Source organism: Mobula birostris, chromosome 23 (genome assembly GCF_030028105.1).
Source record: "Mobula birostris isolate sMobBir1 chromosome 23, sMobBir1.hap1, whole genome shotgun sequence".
In the NCBI taxonomy this organism is placed as follows: Eukaryota; Metazoa; Chordata; class Chondrichthyes; order Myliobatiformes; family Myliobatidae; genus Mobula; species Mobula birostris.
In genome coordinates, this window is record NC_092392.1 from 15,090,426 (window position 1) to 15,108,080 (window position 17,655).

At 36.5% G+C, this 17,655-nt stretch overlaps 2 protein-coding genes across 5 annotated transcripts in view; one reads left to right on the forward strand and one right to left on the reverse strand.

The window, feature by feature from the left end:
• napepld (N-acyl phosphatidylethanolamine phospholipase D) overlaps positions 1-2,577 on the forward strand; it is a 45,673-nt gene extending 43,096 nt beyond the window's left edge. For 2 of the 4 annotated variants that reach the window (XM_072241169.1, XM_072241170.1), the window contains exon 5: positions 661-2,577. In XM_072241169.1, the coding sequence (XP_072097270.1) occupies positions 661-786 (126 nt within the window). In that variant the 3' untranslated portion in view covers positions 787-2,577. The remainder of the gene's footprint in view (positions 1-660) is intronic. The other 2 variants (XM_072241171.1, XM_072241172.1) reach the window with 1 other exon arrangement.
• armc10 (armadillo repeat containing 10) lies at positions 970-13,128 on the reverse strand. The gene is made up of 6 exons (XM_072241173.1): positions 12,602-13,128; positions 9,846-9,991; positions 8,761-8,895; positions 6,645-6,821; positions 5,390-5,461; positions 970-2,857 (listed from the first exon to the last, which is right to left on the reverse strand). Exons 1-6 carry the CDS (start codon positions 12,813-12,815, stop codon positions 2,606-2,608), a joined length of 996 nt encoding a protein of 331 aa, XP_072097274.1. The 5' UTR covers positions 12,816-13,128; the 3' UTR covers positions 970-2,605.
• Between the last annotated feature and the right edge of the window lie 4,527 nt (positions 13,129-17,655).

The window sequence follows — 17,655 nt, forward strand, 5'->3', positions numbered from 1 at the left end:
ATCACTGGATGTTTTTAGTTTTCCCATCATTCTCTGTAAATTCTAGAGACTGTTGTGTGTGAAAATCCCAGGAGATCTGCAGTCTCTGAGATACTCAAACCACCCATTCTGGTGTCAAAAATCATTCTACGATCATAGTCTTATAGATCAGATTTCTTCCCCATTCTGATGTTTGGTCTGAACAACAACTAGAACCTATGGCCACATCTGCCTGCTCTTATGCATTGAGTTCCTGCAGACAATTGACCGATTTAAGTATTTGCATTAAAAAGCAGGTGTACAGGTGAACCTAACAAAGTGGTCACTTGAGTATTTTTGTACTTTGATAATATATTTACTTCGACTTTCACAAAGCTAATGTCTCCAGGTTATACCGTGAACCTCTGTACATTTGTCACAAGAATGCTGCTAGCAAATCCCTTCAAGACTTCTCTATTTAGGTAATGAAGTGAACCAAATAATGGCAGGGTTTTAAACATGAATAGCTAGAATAGAGAAAATTGTAAAGATTTAAGTATGTATTTCAAGTGTGTTGTTTATTAATAGTGCTGAATTTAATTATACTTAAAGGATTAAATGTCTACTGTAATTCATTGGCTGTTAATACTTTACATCTTCATTTTTATTTTAAAGCTCTTAAATGAATTATTTCTATTCCAGTACTACTTAGAACCACGAAGAAAACTTGAAGAGGCTCGAGAAAGATATGGATTGAAACCAGAAGATTTCTTTGTTTTGATGCATGGAGAATCAAAGCATTTAAGTGAGAACAAAGGTTTTCAATGATAATGCAAATAAATTATAAACAAGGTGTCGTCTCCTCACACAGAACAGTTCAAGTTTTATACAACCTTCTGATGCTTGCTGTCTTTAATTTTGGGTGGAACTTTCACTGAAATAATTTTAGTTTATTAATTGTTATAGTTCATTTATCCTTCTGAATGTGCTCTTAAAATAAACATTGTATACACTTTACAAAGCAAATTTATTTTCCATAATCTTGACCTTCAGTAAAGACTCTGAACACCAGAAAATTGTTTACTACACAAATTAAAAGATATACTGGGCTTAGTTTACATAAGTTTAAACTGTTAAAGCAATATTTTCAATTGGTGTTTATTAATTAAAGTGCATATAACGTTTATTTTATCACTTGATTGATAAAAGCTTCACGGATTTTGCAGTATAAATTGTCTAAAGGGAACTTGTGATTGTCTTCCATTCCAGATGCACTCCATCTGATACTTGCACGTTTGCCAAAATAATTTGAGACTGCAGTTAAATAAGTGCATATTTTGAGCATGTGAAATGCACAAACATAACTGTAACTAAACACTGTACATAAACAGTTATTCCACTTCAACTTCTGTTATAATCTTGATTTTGAAATGGAAGGTTGGCCTTAAGCCTTGTGCCTTGTTACTATGGACACACGCGTGGTGCACTGAGATGCAGATTATCATGGTTCCTTTCCTGAATGAATGATCCAATGGGTCTGAGCTTCATGACTTCTTTTTAGTATGAAGCTAAAACTATGCTACAGAACTAGGGTGAGATACAGAAATAATGATACAATTTAGGTGTTTGTAATTTCTTACCCAGCTGCTTCAAATATGGTTTGCTTTATTGATGGCTCTGTCTCATATGCTAATTAATTCCTATTGTGGGCTGTTTTACAATAATTGATTCTCCACTCAAACTATTTTGGAATTCACAACAAACTGCAGATACTGGAACTAGAGCAAAAACCAACTTGATGGAGGAACTTAGTGAGTCAGGAAGTATCAGTGGAGGCAGAGGAATAGTTGATGCCTTAGGTCAAGATCTAGGATCTCGACACAAGTGCCTGTGTCTGAGTCGCTGAGTTCTTCATGCTGTTTGATTTTTTTGCTGGGAGGTATTTGAACTATTTATAATCAATTGAATTTAAAGGTGGTCAGGTTACAATAAAAGTGGTAATACTTGCAACTTGGATTTTTCTTTACCCATTTAAAAATATTAACTAATAGTTTCCTTTTAAATAAATTTACAGCCTTTCATTGATAAACATTAGATACCCATGCACCTGTAACTGAGTATCAACCTAGCATCTGTGTTATCAAATACTGTACAAGAGAGAACTGTGAACTTTTAATATATGTGTAAAAATGTGCTAAAATGTGAGATTTGGATCAAAATTAGATCTCCCAAATACATCATTCACATAAAGATTAAAGGTTATCTCTGATTCAGATTACAATTTATTTCTTTACGTGTACAAAAGGGCAAGATTTCTGCAGGCTTTCTGCTATGTTCAGCAAGAACAATGAACATACCAGGGAAAAAATAATTACTACTGGAGAAATGCACATCAACAATTTCAAGTAATTGATGCTTATTAAAATGAAAAAAGTGTCCACATAAATGAATTGTTAAACCAAAGAATCTGGTTTTCGTTTTGTCTTTTGTTCCATTGACAACTTAAATACAATTATTCTCTGTACATGAATACATGTGCCCTCCCAAAGTTATTTTCAGTTTGACACAACGAAAGTAAATATTCACCATCTCCATTTCTTCCCTCCAGTCTTCCCATGGACAACTCATTAAACAGAACTATTTTGTCCTAGACCATAATTCTGGCAGCATGTTGTTTCACTTCATCATCTTGATGCAACACAAGTTTTGCAATTTTCTGAGAAAATGGTATTGGATTGCCAAACAGTACAGAATGGAGTGAATCCACTTTGTATTCATACTGCCCAAAGCACTGCATCAAGTTCATATTTTCCTTTACATTTACAACAAATATAAGGATTCGTATAAGAACTTCTTTATTGATAGTGCTGTCAAACAAGAAAAGGAACAATGGTGGCACCTGGAACAAAGAATAAACAAGTTCAAATCACAATTTATAAGTTACATTTTAAAATAATGTTTTAGATAAAACCCGAGTAACCTCATCCAGGTGTACACTGTACACATGAATATTTCCTTTTGTGATTACTCCTTTTTGTTTACAACTATCAATGAAATGGCCATTTCTTAGACCAAGGGACAATTACAAAATAGAGATAAGCTACCATTCTTATGAGGATTGATTTAAATGCCAATATTTTATAGTGCAATCTATGCATACAATCAAAAAGTATAAAATTACAATGATTAGTTAAGATTAATAAACACATAAGAAGGCTTAGGTAGCTCAGCAAGTTAAAACATCTATCCCTGACACCTCTGTTGGAAATATCTGCTCTTGAACAAGAATATACATTCTAAAATAAAGCTGTTACAGCAATTGCTTATAGACATTAATAACTGGCAATCTCACTCAGAACTGCATGTGCATCATGAATGTATATTCTGAAAACTGGGCAAAGCATGCTTCTTTGGATTAGTTTAAGGGAAACTTCAGCCTAAATCTGACCCAATTTAACTTGATCTATTTTATATATTTTGGATTCATATACATTCTTAATGCAAACATTTTTTAAGAACTACAGCCTCGGTAAAATATATTGGGACGATGTCTCAAAATTGTGACCATTCCATTCTTATGAGCAAGATAAGAGAAAACCCAATGTTTCTGAAATGTACACCTCTCTTGTTCAACTACCTTTGTTAGTAATGGTAACTGATGTCAAACTACAATAACACCCCATTTAACTTGGTTGACCAAGTTACGACTCTTGAGACATATAAATGTTGTTTCAATTTAAAAACAAAACATCACAAATGCAAACAAAAGATCCTAAGCATTCTTTTGATACAATAGATGATCATAAGATTTGGGTGGCAGTCACCAGAAACACTATGCCTCTCTGGAATAACTGTATTGTTAAGATTATTTTCTGATTAGCTTTACATTTAAGAAGATCTTTAACGTCACATTCTCTTTTCTATTTCTCCTATCTCTATATTAACCAACTTCTATGGATCATTCAGTCCTATCCAACCTGTTTACAATTTCAGTCCATATGTATCAATTTCTTTTAGATTTCAACCTTTCGGTACACATTATCTTTATTTTTAATTATTAAGGCTTCATTATTGTCCCATTTCCTCCAGTCTTTTAAGGAGTAATGAAATCTGACCACTAACTTTTAGCTGGAATTTTTATACGTGGTAGAGGCACAGTTTCATTGTGGAATTCACCCTAATGACATCAACAATAGTGCAACACTCAGTCTTTGCAATGCCAACATGATTTTCAACATCACTGGTGCTGAACATGACAGTCCCTCATCTCACACTGAACCATCTGCTGTAAAAACCTGCTGACTACAGAACTGATCACACTCAAAACTAGGTTGCTTCACAGCACTCTGCAAGCTCTATCCCTTAAGACTGTACCTTCAAATGCAATTATGCTCTTGAAACACATGCCTAATGGTATAAACTACACTTAATACTTACTGGATTGCAGTCAATCCCAAAACTTGCCAGGAGAACCTAGCTGATGCCATGGAGAGTCTCCATGCATCCCTGCCCAAGGGGGACAAGGCCTCTTCCACAGGTGTTAAGAGTTCCATTTCCCTGCCATGGCACTTGGTGTACATTCTCTCCCACCTCCTACCTTTCTGGACAGAGCTACACGTTTTGAAGTGACACTTATGGATGCTCATTTAAAACCTGGGTTGAGAGGTCGCAACTGCATAACATTATTGTAGATAATTTCAGTAGCATACATTTAAAGATGGAAATCCTGTTGTTTGCTGAAACGGACAATGCTTTCAAATGATGTTCATATTAAATGACTTTATTGATGAATAGTCTTAATGTTCCACATTAAACTGTTTTAATGCCACTAAATCACGGCAAAAGAACCTTTAGATCTTAGTTTTCTTTCAACATCCTCAAAGCCGATGTACCCAAATTATTCCCATATTTTACTTTTTCCTCTTGAAATCCTGAGCAGAACAATAAACCCAGCACCTGACAGGTTTTTAAATCTTGGTTTGTATCCTCCTGGACTTAAAGCTTTTTGCAAATTTCTCAGAAAACCCCGTAGGTAATTTAGCTGCATAATCAAAAAGGAATATTGATAATTAACTATATGTGCAGAACAGATATCACTGAAAGGGAGTTAAGGAAAAAAAACCCACAAGATTTGTACTATTAATATCCACATAAGATTTATAGAAGTACATGTATATCACTGATTGCAAAACCTTTACATCCACAAGTGTTTTCAGGTGAATGTGATGTGTCACCTTAGCACCTTAGACTTTGATATGCAGATTTCTGATAAAGTTGATCTTCATCCCAGCAAAACTTAATAATAGTTATTGGACAATATAAGTGAGCACTGTTCTGAATCATTTCTATCAATGGGTACAAGTGTAATATTAAATATATAGTCAAATTAACTGTTGAACTCCAAAATAAATAGCATCAGCTTGTTACTTACCTGAGCACAGAGAAAATCATGTGTTAACTCTGGATTTGCAGACAAATTTACCAGGATCTTTAATACCTGAACCTGTTTTAAAAGATTAAAAGGTTAGCTTAAGAAAACTGTTATTGTTCATTTGCTTTCATCTCACCAAACTGTTTGACTATCATTTACCCTGATGGCTAACTTGCAATTCAACAGACTACATTCACATGTTGTACCTTACCATTATTGATGAGAATTTACAAAAAGTCCATGCCATCTATACAAATTGGTGTGGTGGGGTGAGGAGAGAATATCACAACCTGTCTGATTTCTGTTTTTGCACTGCCTCAAATTTCCAACTGGTAAGCTCAAAGGACTGTTCCTTTCTTACCTCAACACCATATATGTGAATAAAATTATCGCAAGTCAGAGATCTGAATAAACAAGATAAAATTACATTTCAATGCTTTTATTTACGTTTCTATGAGCACCATCCCCAATTTCAGGCTCATCAAATCTTTACACAGTTACTTTATCATATAAAAAAGGTAATGCTAGTAAGGCAAACTCTTCACCTTAGAACTGTCTATCTCAGAAGTAACTGAGAAGAACTTGTAGTTAGACTGCAATGGAGTGGAACAGTTTAAATTATCTATGTTGTGCAGAATTCAAATCATGAATTTTTGATTAGATATAGGTGCACACAAAGGCATCAAAGCAAAATTTTGGCTATAATCACTACTAAAGAATCTGCATAGAATGATGGCCTTAACACTTGGATGGGAAAAACAAAATTATGAGTCCCTCATATTTTGGTCCCATACTGGAGATTCCTACCATGTTTGTCTGAAGCTAACAGAAAGGCTAAAGAAAGCTAAATATATGGCAAGATATCAAAGATCTGTTGGCATATGGCGAATCACACAAAATGCTGGAGGAACTCAGCAGGCCAGGCAGAATCTATTGGAAAAAGTGCAGTCAATGTTTTGGGCTGAAATGTTGACTGTACTTTTTCCATTGATGCTGTCTGGCCTTTTGAGTTCTTCCAGCATTTTGTGTGCGTCGCTCGGATTTCCAGCACCTGCAGATTCTCTCTTGTGGCACCTGGAGAATCAATTTTTTTTCCCCTGAATATCAAAAATGAAAGCAACTTCAAGCTAGCATTCATCTTATTAAATCTCTTTCATTGGTTAAAGATTAAAAAAAGTAATTAAACTATTTTGTTCTTCAGAATATGTCATTGAAACTTAATGAAAACCAAAGCAGTTCAGTCATCAAGATGTACCTTTATATTTTCAGTTCCATCCACCAAGAGCTTAAGAAAGTGAGGAATGGACTTAGTCATCATATGATGATGATTATTGGTAACACTGAAGTTAGTCAGTGTTCGCAGACCAGCTACCTGCAACTCAGAATTTAATGTGGCAGCTTCTTGGATCTTTAATACCTGTGGGATCCAAACCTGTAACAAACATGGTTTTACACAAATATATTAAATGCATCATCTGCCATTTCATATGAACAGAAGAAACAAAAAAATATAGTAGGCTATTTGGTCACTCATACCCATGCTATTATTCAATAAAACCATGACCAATCACTTTCCTGTATTAGCCCCATATCTCTTGATTTCTTAACATCCAAATTTTCCAATTTGACCAGATTGAGCAGCTACATCCTTACAACCCTCTCAGGTAGGGAATTCCAGGTTCGCTACACTCTATATGAAAGAATTTCTACTCATCTCTATCCTGCATGGCTGACACCCTATTTGGAGCATCCTTCAGAGGGTTAACGTGGATAAATGGGCCCCAAGTACAGATCCCTGGAATACCCCTCCAGTCACTGCCATCCTAAGAATGATCTATTTATTCCCACTCTGTTTTTCTGTCCAGAAATCAATTTCCAAGCATCATTTGTTCTGGTTTGGTCTTGATCCTACTGAAAAGATTCCCATTGTCATCTCCAGTTCACCCACTTCTCTGCAGCTGAAGCTGGGTTTAATTCATACATTCTTCTATATCTAGTGATACATTAGCTCCTCCCCTCTGATGTTGTTTGACCTCCTGAATATTTCCAGCATTTTTTAAAAATCAATATTAATCCATGTTCTTATTGTTATTGATAACAACATGTTGTCAGTTAGCCACTTGATTGCCTAATTAAAAAGGAATTGAAATATGGAAGACCAGTATTCCGTGGTCTAACTGGTTTCCCCTGCTTCCCTGGCTCTAGGTACTTTAATTACTTGTCTTGTTTATTGAGATTTTTCTCTCACACCTACTTTTCCACTTTAATAAAAGTTGATTTGCTTCATCATGAATCATTTTGGCATTGACTACTTTAAATAAATGATCAAGCACATGAGAAAATTTTAATGATGCAACAAAATATTTGCTGTTAAGTTGTTTTAACATTGTTAAAACTAAATGTCGCAAGATAAAATTACCTTTACTTTGGGATTGCCAACAAAAATTAGTTTGCTTTAACTATACAAATTAGTTATTTTATTACTGTTTGTAACCTTGGCAACCAGGGATTATCAGCTCCAGTTGTTAGATGGAGCCAGTTTACCAGGATCATTTATTTAAGAAGGCTCCTGAGTTGTCAAGAAACCTACTGTACCATCAATTCTTTATTTGATATCTTAACTGATTTGAAAAAAAAATAAGGATGTTTCTCCAACATAATATCTTCATCATTGATCTCACTATCAATCTCATATTAGACAATAAGTTCAGAAATCTTCTTTTTCAAATCTCAAGGTCACATACAATTTATTTTGTGTTGAAGTGTTGCTGGCTTATGATGAAATATTGGTTGTTTTTTTTTAAAGTTCAGGAGTGTTTTAATCAATATATAGATTTGCAGCCTACTTAGGAGGATGGAAGTTTTTCCAGCTTGTAGCTGTTTCTCAAGGGCTGATAGCTAAAATTTTAGCAAATTAGTTTGTTATTGTCAGATATACTGAGTTACAGTGAAAAATGTGATGTGTTTCATCACATTATTGCATTAAAGTAGTATAAAGGAAAATGATAACAGAATACAGAATAAAATGTTAGAGGCACACAGAAGTGTTAAGAGTGGAATGCAGGCAGACAATAAGGTGCAAGGTAGATCGTGAGGCCAAAGTCCACCTGATTGTACAAGGGGACAATCTAAATCAAATTCAAATTTCAAAGTAAATTTATTATCAAAGTACATACATGTCACCATATTCAACCCTAAGATTCATTTTCTTGCAGGCATACTTAATAAACCCAATAATCGTAATAGAATCAATGAAATACCAGACAAACTGGGCATATAACCAGTGTGCAAAAGGCAAAGCCAAAGTAAGAAGTGAGTGGCAACATTTTAAGATAACTTTTACCAGAGGAGACACATTAATGTTCCATTACCTTCAACTCTTTTTGATTAACAACATTAAGGGAAAGATTCGTCAAAGCATTCATTGCTTTAACTTTGATTGATGTGACTTCATCTAACAAACAATTTGCAACGACACTGAGACCATCCAGATCGCGAATAAGGTCCTGTAAACATAAAAATTATTTCTCAGGTTTCTCAGAAGTGTATTGGAAATTTACATTACGTCAGAAATATATTGTGCATTGTATGTGAGCAGATGGAAAGTTTCCACCAAGTCCTGTAAATAGAACATTAAGGTACAGCACAGGAACAGGCCCTTTTGATCATCAATGTCCCTGTCGATCATGATGCCAAATTAAATGAGTTCCATCTGTCTGCACGTGATCCGTGTCCCTCCATTCTCTATATTCATATGCCTGCATAAATGTCTTTTAAACTCTACTATCACGTTTACTTCACCACTGCTGCGGGCAGCATGTTCCAGGCACCAATTACTGTGTATAAAAAAACTAAAGCAATGAATGCTCCACACATCTCCTTTAAACTTTAACCGTCTCATCTTAAAGCTATGACCTGACTTTAGTACAGTAAAACTGAGAATTTAATACAATCAGAACTTATAGGTGCTAGACTGGCAGATTTACTAGACAACTGAATGCTATTCCTATTAATGTCCAATGTATTTTAATTCATTTTTGTTTAAGTTGTTACACAGTAGAATACTAAACTTACCATTGAAGCTGGTGGTTTTAAATAGAGCAAAGGTAACTGGGACCTAGTAAGTTTTAAATGGAGCACAAAAAAAAGAGAATCCGGTGATTTTAAAGGGAATGTGAAAAAACAGCTTCCACTGAGCTTAAAGGGAAAGCAGGAAATTGGTCTTAGTGGGTTTAAATGGAACAAAGGAAACAGGACCCAGGTCAGCCAGATGCTGAAGTGTTTCGATTTCTGAACCATCAGATAGGAGATTGTTAGAGTCTTACTACATTTACAATTGCACAATTAAACAGTAATAACATTTTCGTTGTTGATTTTATTTTCCTTTTCACATTAGAACTTCTCTCTAAATTTAGTTTTACTCTTTTAAGTAGATAGCAAATGCAACTATACTTACCTGATTTACAGTGAATGCAGCACTATTACCTATAGTCACCAGGGCATGTTCTCGAATGGAAGTATCAGGGGTCCTCTTAAGAAGGCCCAGAATCGCTTGCAGTTGCTGCTTTTCCAAACCATTATGAGGATTTACAAGTTTACACCCTTCAGAAGAAGAGAGCAAAAGATGCAATCAGTTCTTTGTCATCTTTTCATACTGTCAATAAATTTGCAGTGGATACATTAAAGAATATTGACCTAAAGGATTAATTCTCTACTTTATTGCATTTAACTGATAACATTTCCAGTTGATTTACACAACTGGAACAGAAAAACATGAAAGGCCATTGTAATTAGATTTGGCAAAGCCACCTTGAAGATTAAAAAAAAACATATTATTGTTCCAAAATTTGTTGAAATTTTTCAGAAACTGGCATCCATCACTGAAATCCAACAGTTAACTAAGAATGACAGAAGACATAGAATAAGAATTTTAGTGCATGACACATTCATGTATAGATAGAAGCACAAACCAAAAGCATACTTATGTTCCCTGTGCAAACTTAGATTCAGCTTCTATACTAATTAAGGGATGTTTGTAATCAGTGATAATTACTTCCTTAACTAACTACTGATGGATTTAATTACTATTTAGAGGATTCTCTTTTACCATTTAAATAGACCATCACCTGCAGTTCCAGAGTTAAAAAGTAGTTTATGCAAGGCCTGTGAGTCTGCTTATACTTCTACCATTGAATTTGCTTCACGTTTTCTAAACTTTGCTTTAGTTATAACTTGAATGGATTTATTTTCACAGTGTGTGTGTATATGTATATATATATATTCATTCTGTGGGGTGTTGCCACTCAGCATAATCTGTAAAATTTTAAAAATGGGTTTCACCAGTACAATAAAAAACACATAGATAAACTTTCCACTACCATTAAAGGTGATGTTTCTGCAAATGAAACTATTCAGCATTCTCTCTCAGTTCCATTCTAAAGCTTTTTGCAATTCAGCTGACGGAGGGCTCCCTTTCAATTTTCTCTTGTCCACTGATCAACTGTGACTAGCTCCAAAGGTTCACTAAAGCAGCTAACAAATAATAATTTTTAACAACCACTGCACTTTCTTTTTGTATTCCCATAAGGACCTAGCTTGCTGTTCACCTCATTTACTTGTTGTTTTCTGTCACCTGATGGCACAGAACAGTCTTTAAAATATCTGCTGACTAACTATCCTGAGTTCCCTTGCTTTGAAAATCAGACTAGGTACTGACATTAATTTTTCACTCTGATTGAACATTAAAATTACCATTAATGGTAGGGCTTTAAAATTATGTACTCGTCAAAGTGAATAATGTTTTAAGTTTCAAACACCCCACCACCTAACTCTTTGCTAACTAATGTCACTATTGCTAAAACTGCATCCATGGCATTGTCATTTCCAAATTCAACTTCTTCATTCTCTTAGTTATAAAATGGTTCCACAAAGGAGGTCATTCAGCTTATTATGTCCCCACTGGGTCCATACCAAAGAAGCACTCTAGTTCTACTCACTAGCCCTTTCTTACAGCCCTGTATTTACTTTTCCACCATATATTTACCAAATTCCCATAAGGCTACAATAGAACTTGCACTCACATCTGCAGGTGGTGTATTCCAAATATCTTCCTATACTTAATAAAAGAAAAACCATTCTACCCTCTGTAATATATATACTGTACACTGATTCACACATCAGTCTCACTTCTATCCTTCTCTGAATTTTTCTGTTCCATCTTTCTCATCCCCTCCCCCAATACTCAAAGCTTACCCTGTCAATAATGGAAAAGCTTTTGATCCTACTTTCTGGATTTTCTGGTCTAAATTCCTCTGTTCTGTGCGTGTGTGTGCCCGCGCTCTAAATGGAATAATCTTTCTTAAGATGCTGTATTGTGATTCGTCAATTATACCCACTTTTTCTTCATCTATCACCATTTGATTTATCAATATTTAGGGTAAAGTTCAAAGTAAATTTTATTGTCAGAGTAGATATATCTCACCACAAACAACCCTGAGATTCATTTTCCTGCGGGCATACCCAGCAAATTTATAGAATATTAACTTTAACAGAATCAATGAAAGATCAAGTAGAATGCTGAAGACAACTGTAAAAGTTCTGAAGCCTACAGAAAGTCGTGATGATGGCCAGCACTATCTTGAGACCCTGTGGATATATCATTCAAATCTTAATGTTATGTTTTGTCAGTTTATGAAATGGATTTATACCTTAATTCTGACACCAAGAACAGCCTGCTGCTTTCATCTCCAACTTAATGCAAAAAAAGTAGGCCCCACCCTTTAATACTTGCTTCAACCCTTCAAATCCACTTGCATGTTTCAGCAAAACTAGACGTGACCAGGTAAGCACTAGAGGATTGTGAAACCCATAACATTCAAAAATGCCCTTCAGTTAAATGAAATTTATTATCTCCTGGGTCTGGTTTACCTGACACTAAACCCAACAACGTGGTTAATTCTAATTGCCCGCGGGGGGGGGGGGGTCACGAAAAATATTAAAACTGTCGCTTTAGATACTTACACTTGCAAACTATTTTTAACAAAAAATCTTATTGGGAATATTATTGTCAAATACAACAGGAGCAAAAGTGCATGTGGATGTATCATTTTAAATGCTGGGCCTTAACGGGATCACATAATGCAAGTGCTGTGATGGCCGGGATCAGTGGTCACTCTTCACGTTACTAGCTGCAGAAACCCCAGATGTATTTACCCTGACGACTGCTCGCATTTTCTTGACTGCGGATCCTCAACCCGGTCGCTCGGAGGAGTAAATTCTGCTCCTTGGACTGACAGTGCTTACTGTCTTGATCTTCCTGCTGCTGCCGCCGCTTTGCCAAGAAGTACAGCGCGTACAGGCCACCAAATCCCACCAACAAGCCCATTGCAAGCTTCAATGGCCATTTCTCGCTGACCACGGTGCCCATCTATTCAAAAAAGCAAGTTCCTGGAGGCACTCAGCGAGTCAGACAGCATCTGCAGAGGCAGAGGGCGGGTCGAGGCCTTACGGACAAGGTGATGGATTTGTAATGAAGTGGGACAAGCCCGTAACGATCGAACCCGGCTCGCAGTGTGGAAACCTTAGCTTCTAAGTGCCCCTTGGCCATCTGCTGTTCCCATCATATTTGTTAATTAATAATTTAATTCAGAACGCAACAGCAGCCCACTGTACTGTACTAGAGGATCAATTTTCAGTTCACTTGGTAACGTGAAAAGCTGAAGCAGCCGACAGCATTCAGCACGAGTGGAAGTCTGGGCCGACTGAAAGTGCACCCGGAGTTCATTTAGACGCGTATTCAGATTTGAACGCAAGAGGCGAGAAATTATCCCTCGAGCCCAGCCTCAGAAATATCATCACACTAAGCATAATGCCACGAAGATTAAGGTCATAATGCTTGAAAACTACGCAGGACTCAAACCAGTATTCAAAGTACATTTGTTATTAAAGTATATGTACTGTATACAACTTTGAGGTTCGTCTTCTTGCAGACAGCCACAAAACAAAGAAACACAATTGAACCCATTACAAACCCCCACACAACACAGACTGTCAAACACCCAGTGTGTAAAAAAAAGAACAAATCGTGCAAATAATAAAATGTAAACAAATAACACACCAAACATTAACTGCAGAGTCTCCAAAATGGATCCATGGCCACGGAGGCAAGGGAAGCTGGTTCAGGAGCCCAATGGCTGCAGACCATAGCCACAGAGGCGGTTCAGCACTGAGGGGAGTGCTGATGGTTGCAGGCCACAGCTGCAGAATCAGTTCAGTGCTGAAGCAAGTACACCTCGCAGAGTAGTGAGTTCACTGGTTCATCCTTTGCCCTTAGCTTTGATGCCTTGATCTATCTCTGCCTGAAGAACATTACTCATATACAATATTTTACTATAAAGTCCAGCATTGATTCATATTGCCATTGGACTAAGTCTTGAACTGTTACTGCATCTAAATTGCAATAAAAAAATTGACTGTGACCATCTCCAAACAAAGAATCTAAGTTTAACTTTAGCCTTCTAGGACAATGATGGAGGTAAAAACTTTTTTTTGTCTTTAGAAAGGTTATCAAAATGTAATTTAATGAATTACTCCATGTATTGCACCACTCCATTGCTTCAAATCTGCGTTATTAAAGAGGACTGCAACAAATTACAAGAGAACATTAATAAAAATTGCACAATGGGCAAATAAGATTGAGCACAGATATGAGGTAGTACATTTCTGTAGAAGGAACATGATCACATTTCTTGGAAGGGGCTGGTACAAAGGAATCTTGGAGCACAAATACACCAATTTCAACTGTCGCAGGGTGAAGAACTTCAACTTATGGAAATTCCCTACATATAAATAAGCTTCCATACAATTTTGGACTTAGAAGTCCAGCATACATTGTTCCTATGAAAGCCAGAACTAGTTCCCTCTCCCCCTTTTAGCATTTGTTCTTCCTTATCAGTCTTATTTATTTTTGATACCATTCATTCCAATACTATGGAGTATGGATACCATATAGAGTGATTTTTGGGTATTTTCCAACTTAAGGGCAAACTCAACTTAAAGAGCCAATGAAAATAGAATCCGTTCATTGCCCAGGGATGGGCAATAGCTAAAAGCTGGACGACAGGTTAGCAATCTCAAAAAAAAAATCAGAGAATTAGAATTGAAAAGTGGAGAACCCATACCAAGACTCAAATTTCAAAGTAAATTTATTATCTAATTACATATATGTCACCATATACTACTCTGAGATCCTTTTTTCTTGAGATTCACGGTAGATACAAAGCAACACAATAGAATCAATGAAAAATCACACACAGCAAAGGAGGACAATCAATGTGCAAAAGATAACAAACTGCAAATACAGGAAAAGAAAATAATAATTATTATTATTTTGTATTTGCAAAAATATATCAGTAAAGCTAAAGTAATTAATTCAAACAGTAGAACTACTTTCTAAACTGCCAACTGCCTACACCTGATATGTACCTCTTTTTTCTTTACCATGGCCTCAACATCACTCAATAGATTAGATATGGCAAAGTTATTTCCTATGGTAGGGGATTCTAGGACAAGAGGGCATGACTTCAGGATTGAAGGACGTCCATTTAGAACAGAGATGCGGGCAAATTACTTTAGTCAGAGGGTGGTAAATCTGTGGAATTAGTTGCCATGAGCGGCTGTGGAGGCCAAGTCATTGGGTGTATTTAAGGCAGAGATAGGTAGGTTCTTGATTAGCCAGGGCATCAAAGGGTATGGGGTGAAGGCAAGGGAGTGGGGATGACTGGAACAATTGGACCAGCCCATGATCGATGGGCCGAATGGCCTACTTCTGTCCTATATCTTATGATCTTATAAAGAGATAGACATGAACGTAATAAGTGAGAACATTAAAGATAAAGAAAGGTGAAATAGAGCTAGTAGAATATAAAGTTCAAAGTAAAATTTATTATCAGAGTACATCACATACAACCATGAGATTCTTTTCCTGTGGGCATACTTAGCAAATTTATAAAACAATAACTATAAATAAATGTCTAGGCCAAATGTTTGGGCCAGAACTTCTGCACCAGGTTCACTCTCCTGAAGGATTCTCAGTTAGGTCACATTCATAGTGCTGCTTACAGTTCTGACACTTATAAAAATTAAATGGAGGCAATGGAGAATTACAAAGGCGATATCAGAAATATAAGAATATCTATAATGATCATGAAAGGATGAAAGACTGGGTTTAATTTTCCTTGAATAGCCTAACAGAAAATTTTACAATGCTAAAAAGATTTGTTAGAGTAGATATAGAGAAAACGTTTCTACTTATGAGGAAAAATATGCCTAAAGGCCTTCAAAATAAGGCAGTTAAAAACAAAGAGGGTATTCAATATAAACTTTATCCAAAAAGCAGAGAGATTATGGAACTCATTAGAATTGTACAGATATGCTTAAGGGAAAGCTGGGCAAACATATGCTTACACCAATAGATTTAAATAGTTTTATATTCATTCAAGGGATGTGGGCTTCACAGGCTGAGCCAGCATTTCATTGCCCATCCTTGTTTCAGATTTTTGAACACTTGCATTAGTCTTGCTGCATTTGTAAATATATTGTAAGTGCAGTTAAAATATTCTGATATAATTAATTTCTGAAAGGTAAACGAAGACCAGTTCTGTAACCCACCCTATAAGGCCCTCCATTGATCAGGGCCAACCATGAATGTTGTGTCCTACTTGTCTACGCATGCTAGGACAGCATTATATGGAGAGCAAGCTGTTGCACCTACAGCAAGCTTCTCACTTCCATGCAGCTAATGAATCCAAAGGAGCGGCATAGACCAAGACAGATTGGCACCAGTGGCATTGCAAGAGTTGCCAGTTTGCATTAGACTCAACGTAGGACTGCCTTGGCTCTGGATTTTTCCCTCAGGGTTTACTTCAGAAGCCTTCCCCTTGAGTGGGTATAGTCACAAGGCAGTGGAGGTTTGAGTTCAGAGATTTCCTTTTCCTAGATGAGCGGCCAATCATGGCTGACGAGCCCCATTTGCCTGAAATTACTGGTTTTAAGGTTCCAGTCACCTGCCTTTGCTCCTCCTCTCCGTAGAAAGCGTTCCACCAGGTTTAGTAACTAAACCACACATGAAGCACAGGACTTCTGTCAATAGAAACTATTCCACTGTGCTTAGTAACTAAACCACACATGAAGCCCAGGAATCAGAATCAGGTTTATTATCACCGGCATGTGACGTGAAGTTTTTTAATGTAGCAGCAGCAGTTTAATGCAATACATAATCTAGAAGAGAGACAAAAAATAATAATTATAAATAAAATAAAACATAATAAATAAACAAGTAAATCAATTACCTATATTGAATAGATTTTTTTTAAATGTGCAAAAAAACAGAAATACTGTATATTAAAAAAAGTGAGGTAGTGTCCAAAGCTTCAATGTCCATTTAGGAATCGGATGCCAGAGGGGGAAGGAGCTGTTCCTGAATCGCTGAGCGTGTGCCTTCAGGCTTCTGTACATCCTACCTGATGTTAACAGTGAGAAAGGGGAATGCCCTGGGTGCTGGAAGTCCTTAATAATGGACGCTGCCTTTCTGAGACACCACTTGTGCATCACAACCTGGTATGGAAGTTGTCCTGTCCAAGACCGAAAGAAGTTGCAGAAGATCGTGAACATGGCGCAGCACATCACACAAACCAACCTTCCGCCCGTGGACTCACTTTACACCACACACTGTCGGAGCAGTGCTGCCAGGATAATCAAGGACACGACCCAACCAGCCAACACACTTTTCGTCTCTCTTCCCTTCGGGAGAAAGTTCAGGAGCTTGAAGACTCCTATGACCAGATTTGGGAACAGCTTCTTTCCAACTGTGATAAGACTGCTGAATGGATCCTGACCCTGATCTGGGTCGTACCCTCCAAATATCTGGACCTGCCTCTCGGTTTTTTTGCACTACCTTACTTCCTATTTTTCTATTTTCTATTTATGATTAATAATTTAAAATTTTAATATTTACTAATTTTAACTATTTTTAATATCTTTAATATTTAATATTTGTAATCCAGGGAGTGTGAAGCGCAAAATCAAATATCGCTGTGATGATTGTACATTCTAGTGGCAATTGTTTGGCCACAATAAATTATAAAGTATTGAGTAAACACCACCTGACCTGTTTTTACAAAATGTTAAATGGTCAGCTCCATCTAGACTGCCAATCCCACATCAAACCCAAACCTATTAGGAGCAGACGAGGGCACGCAACTCAATTT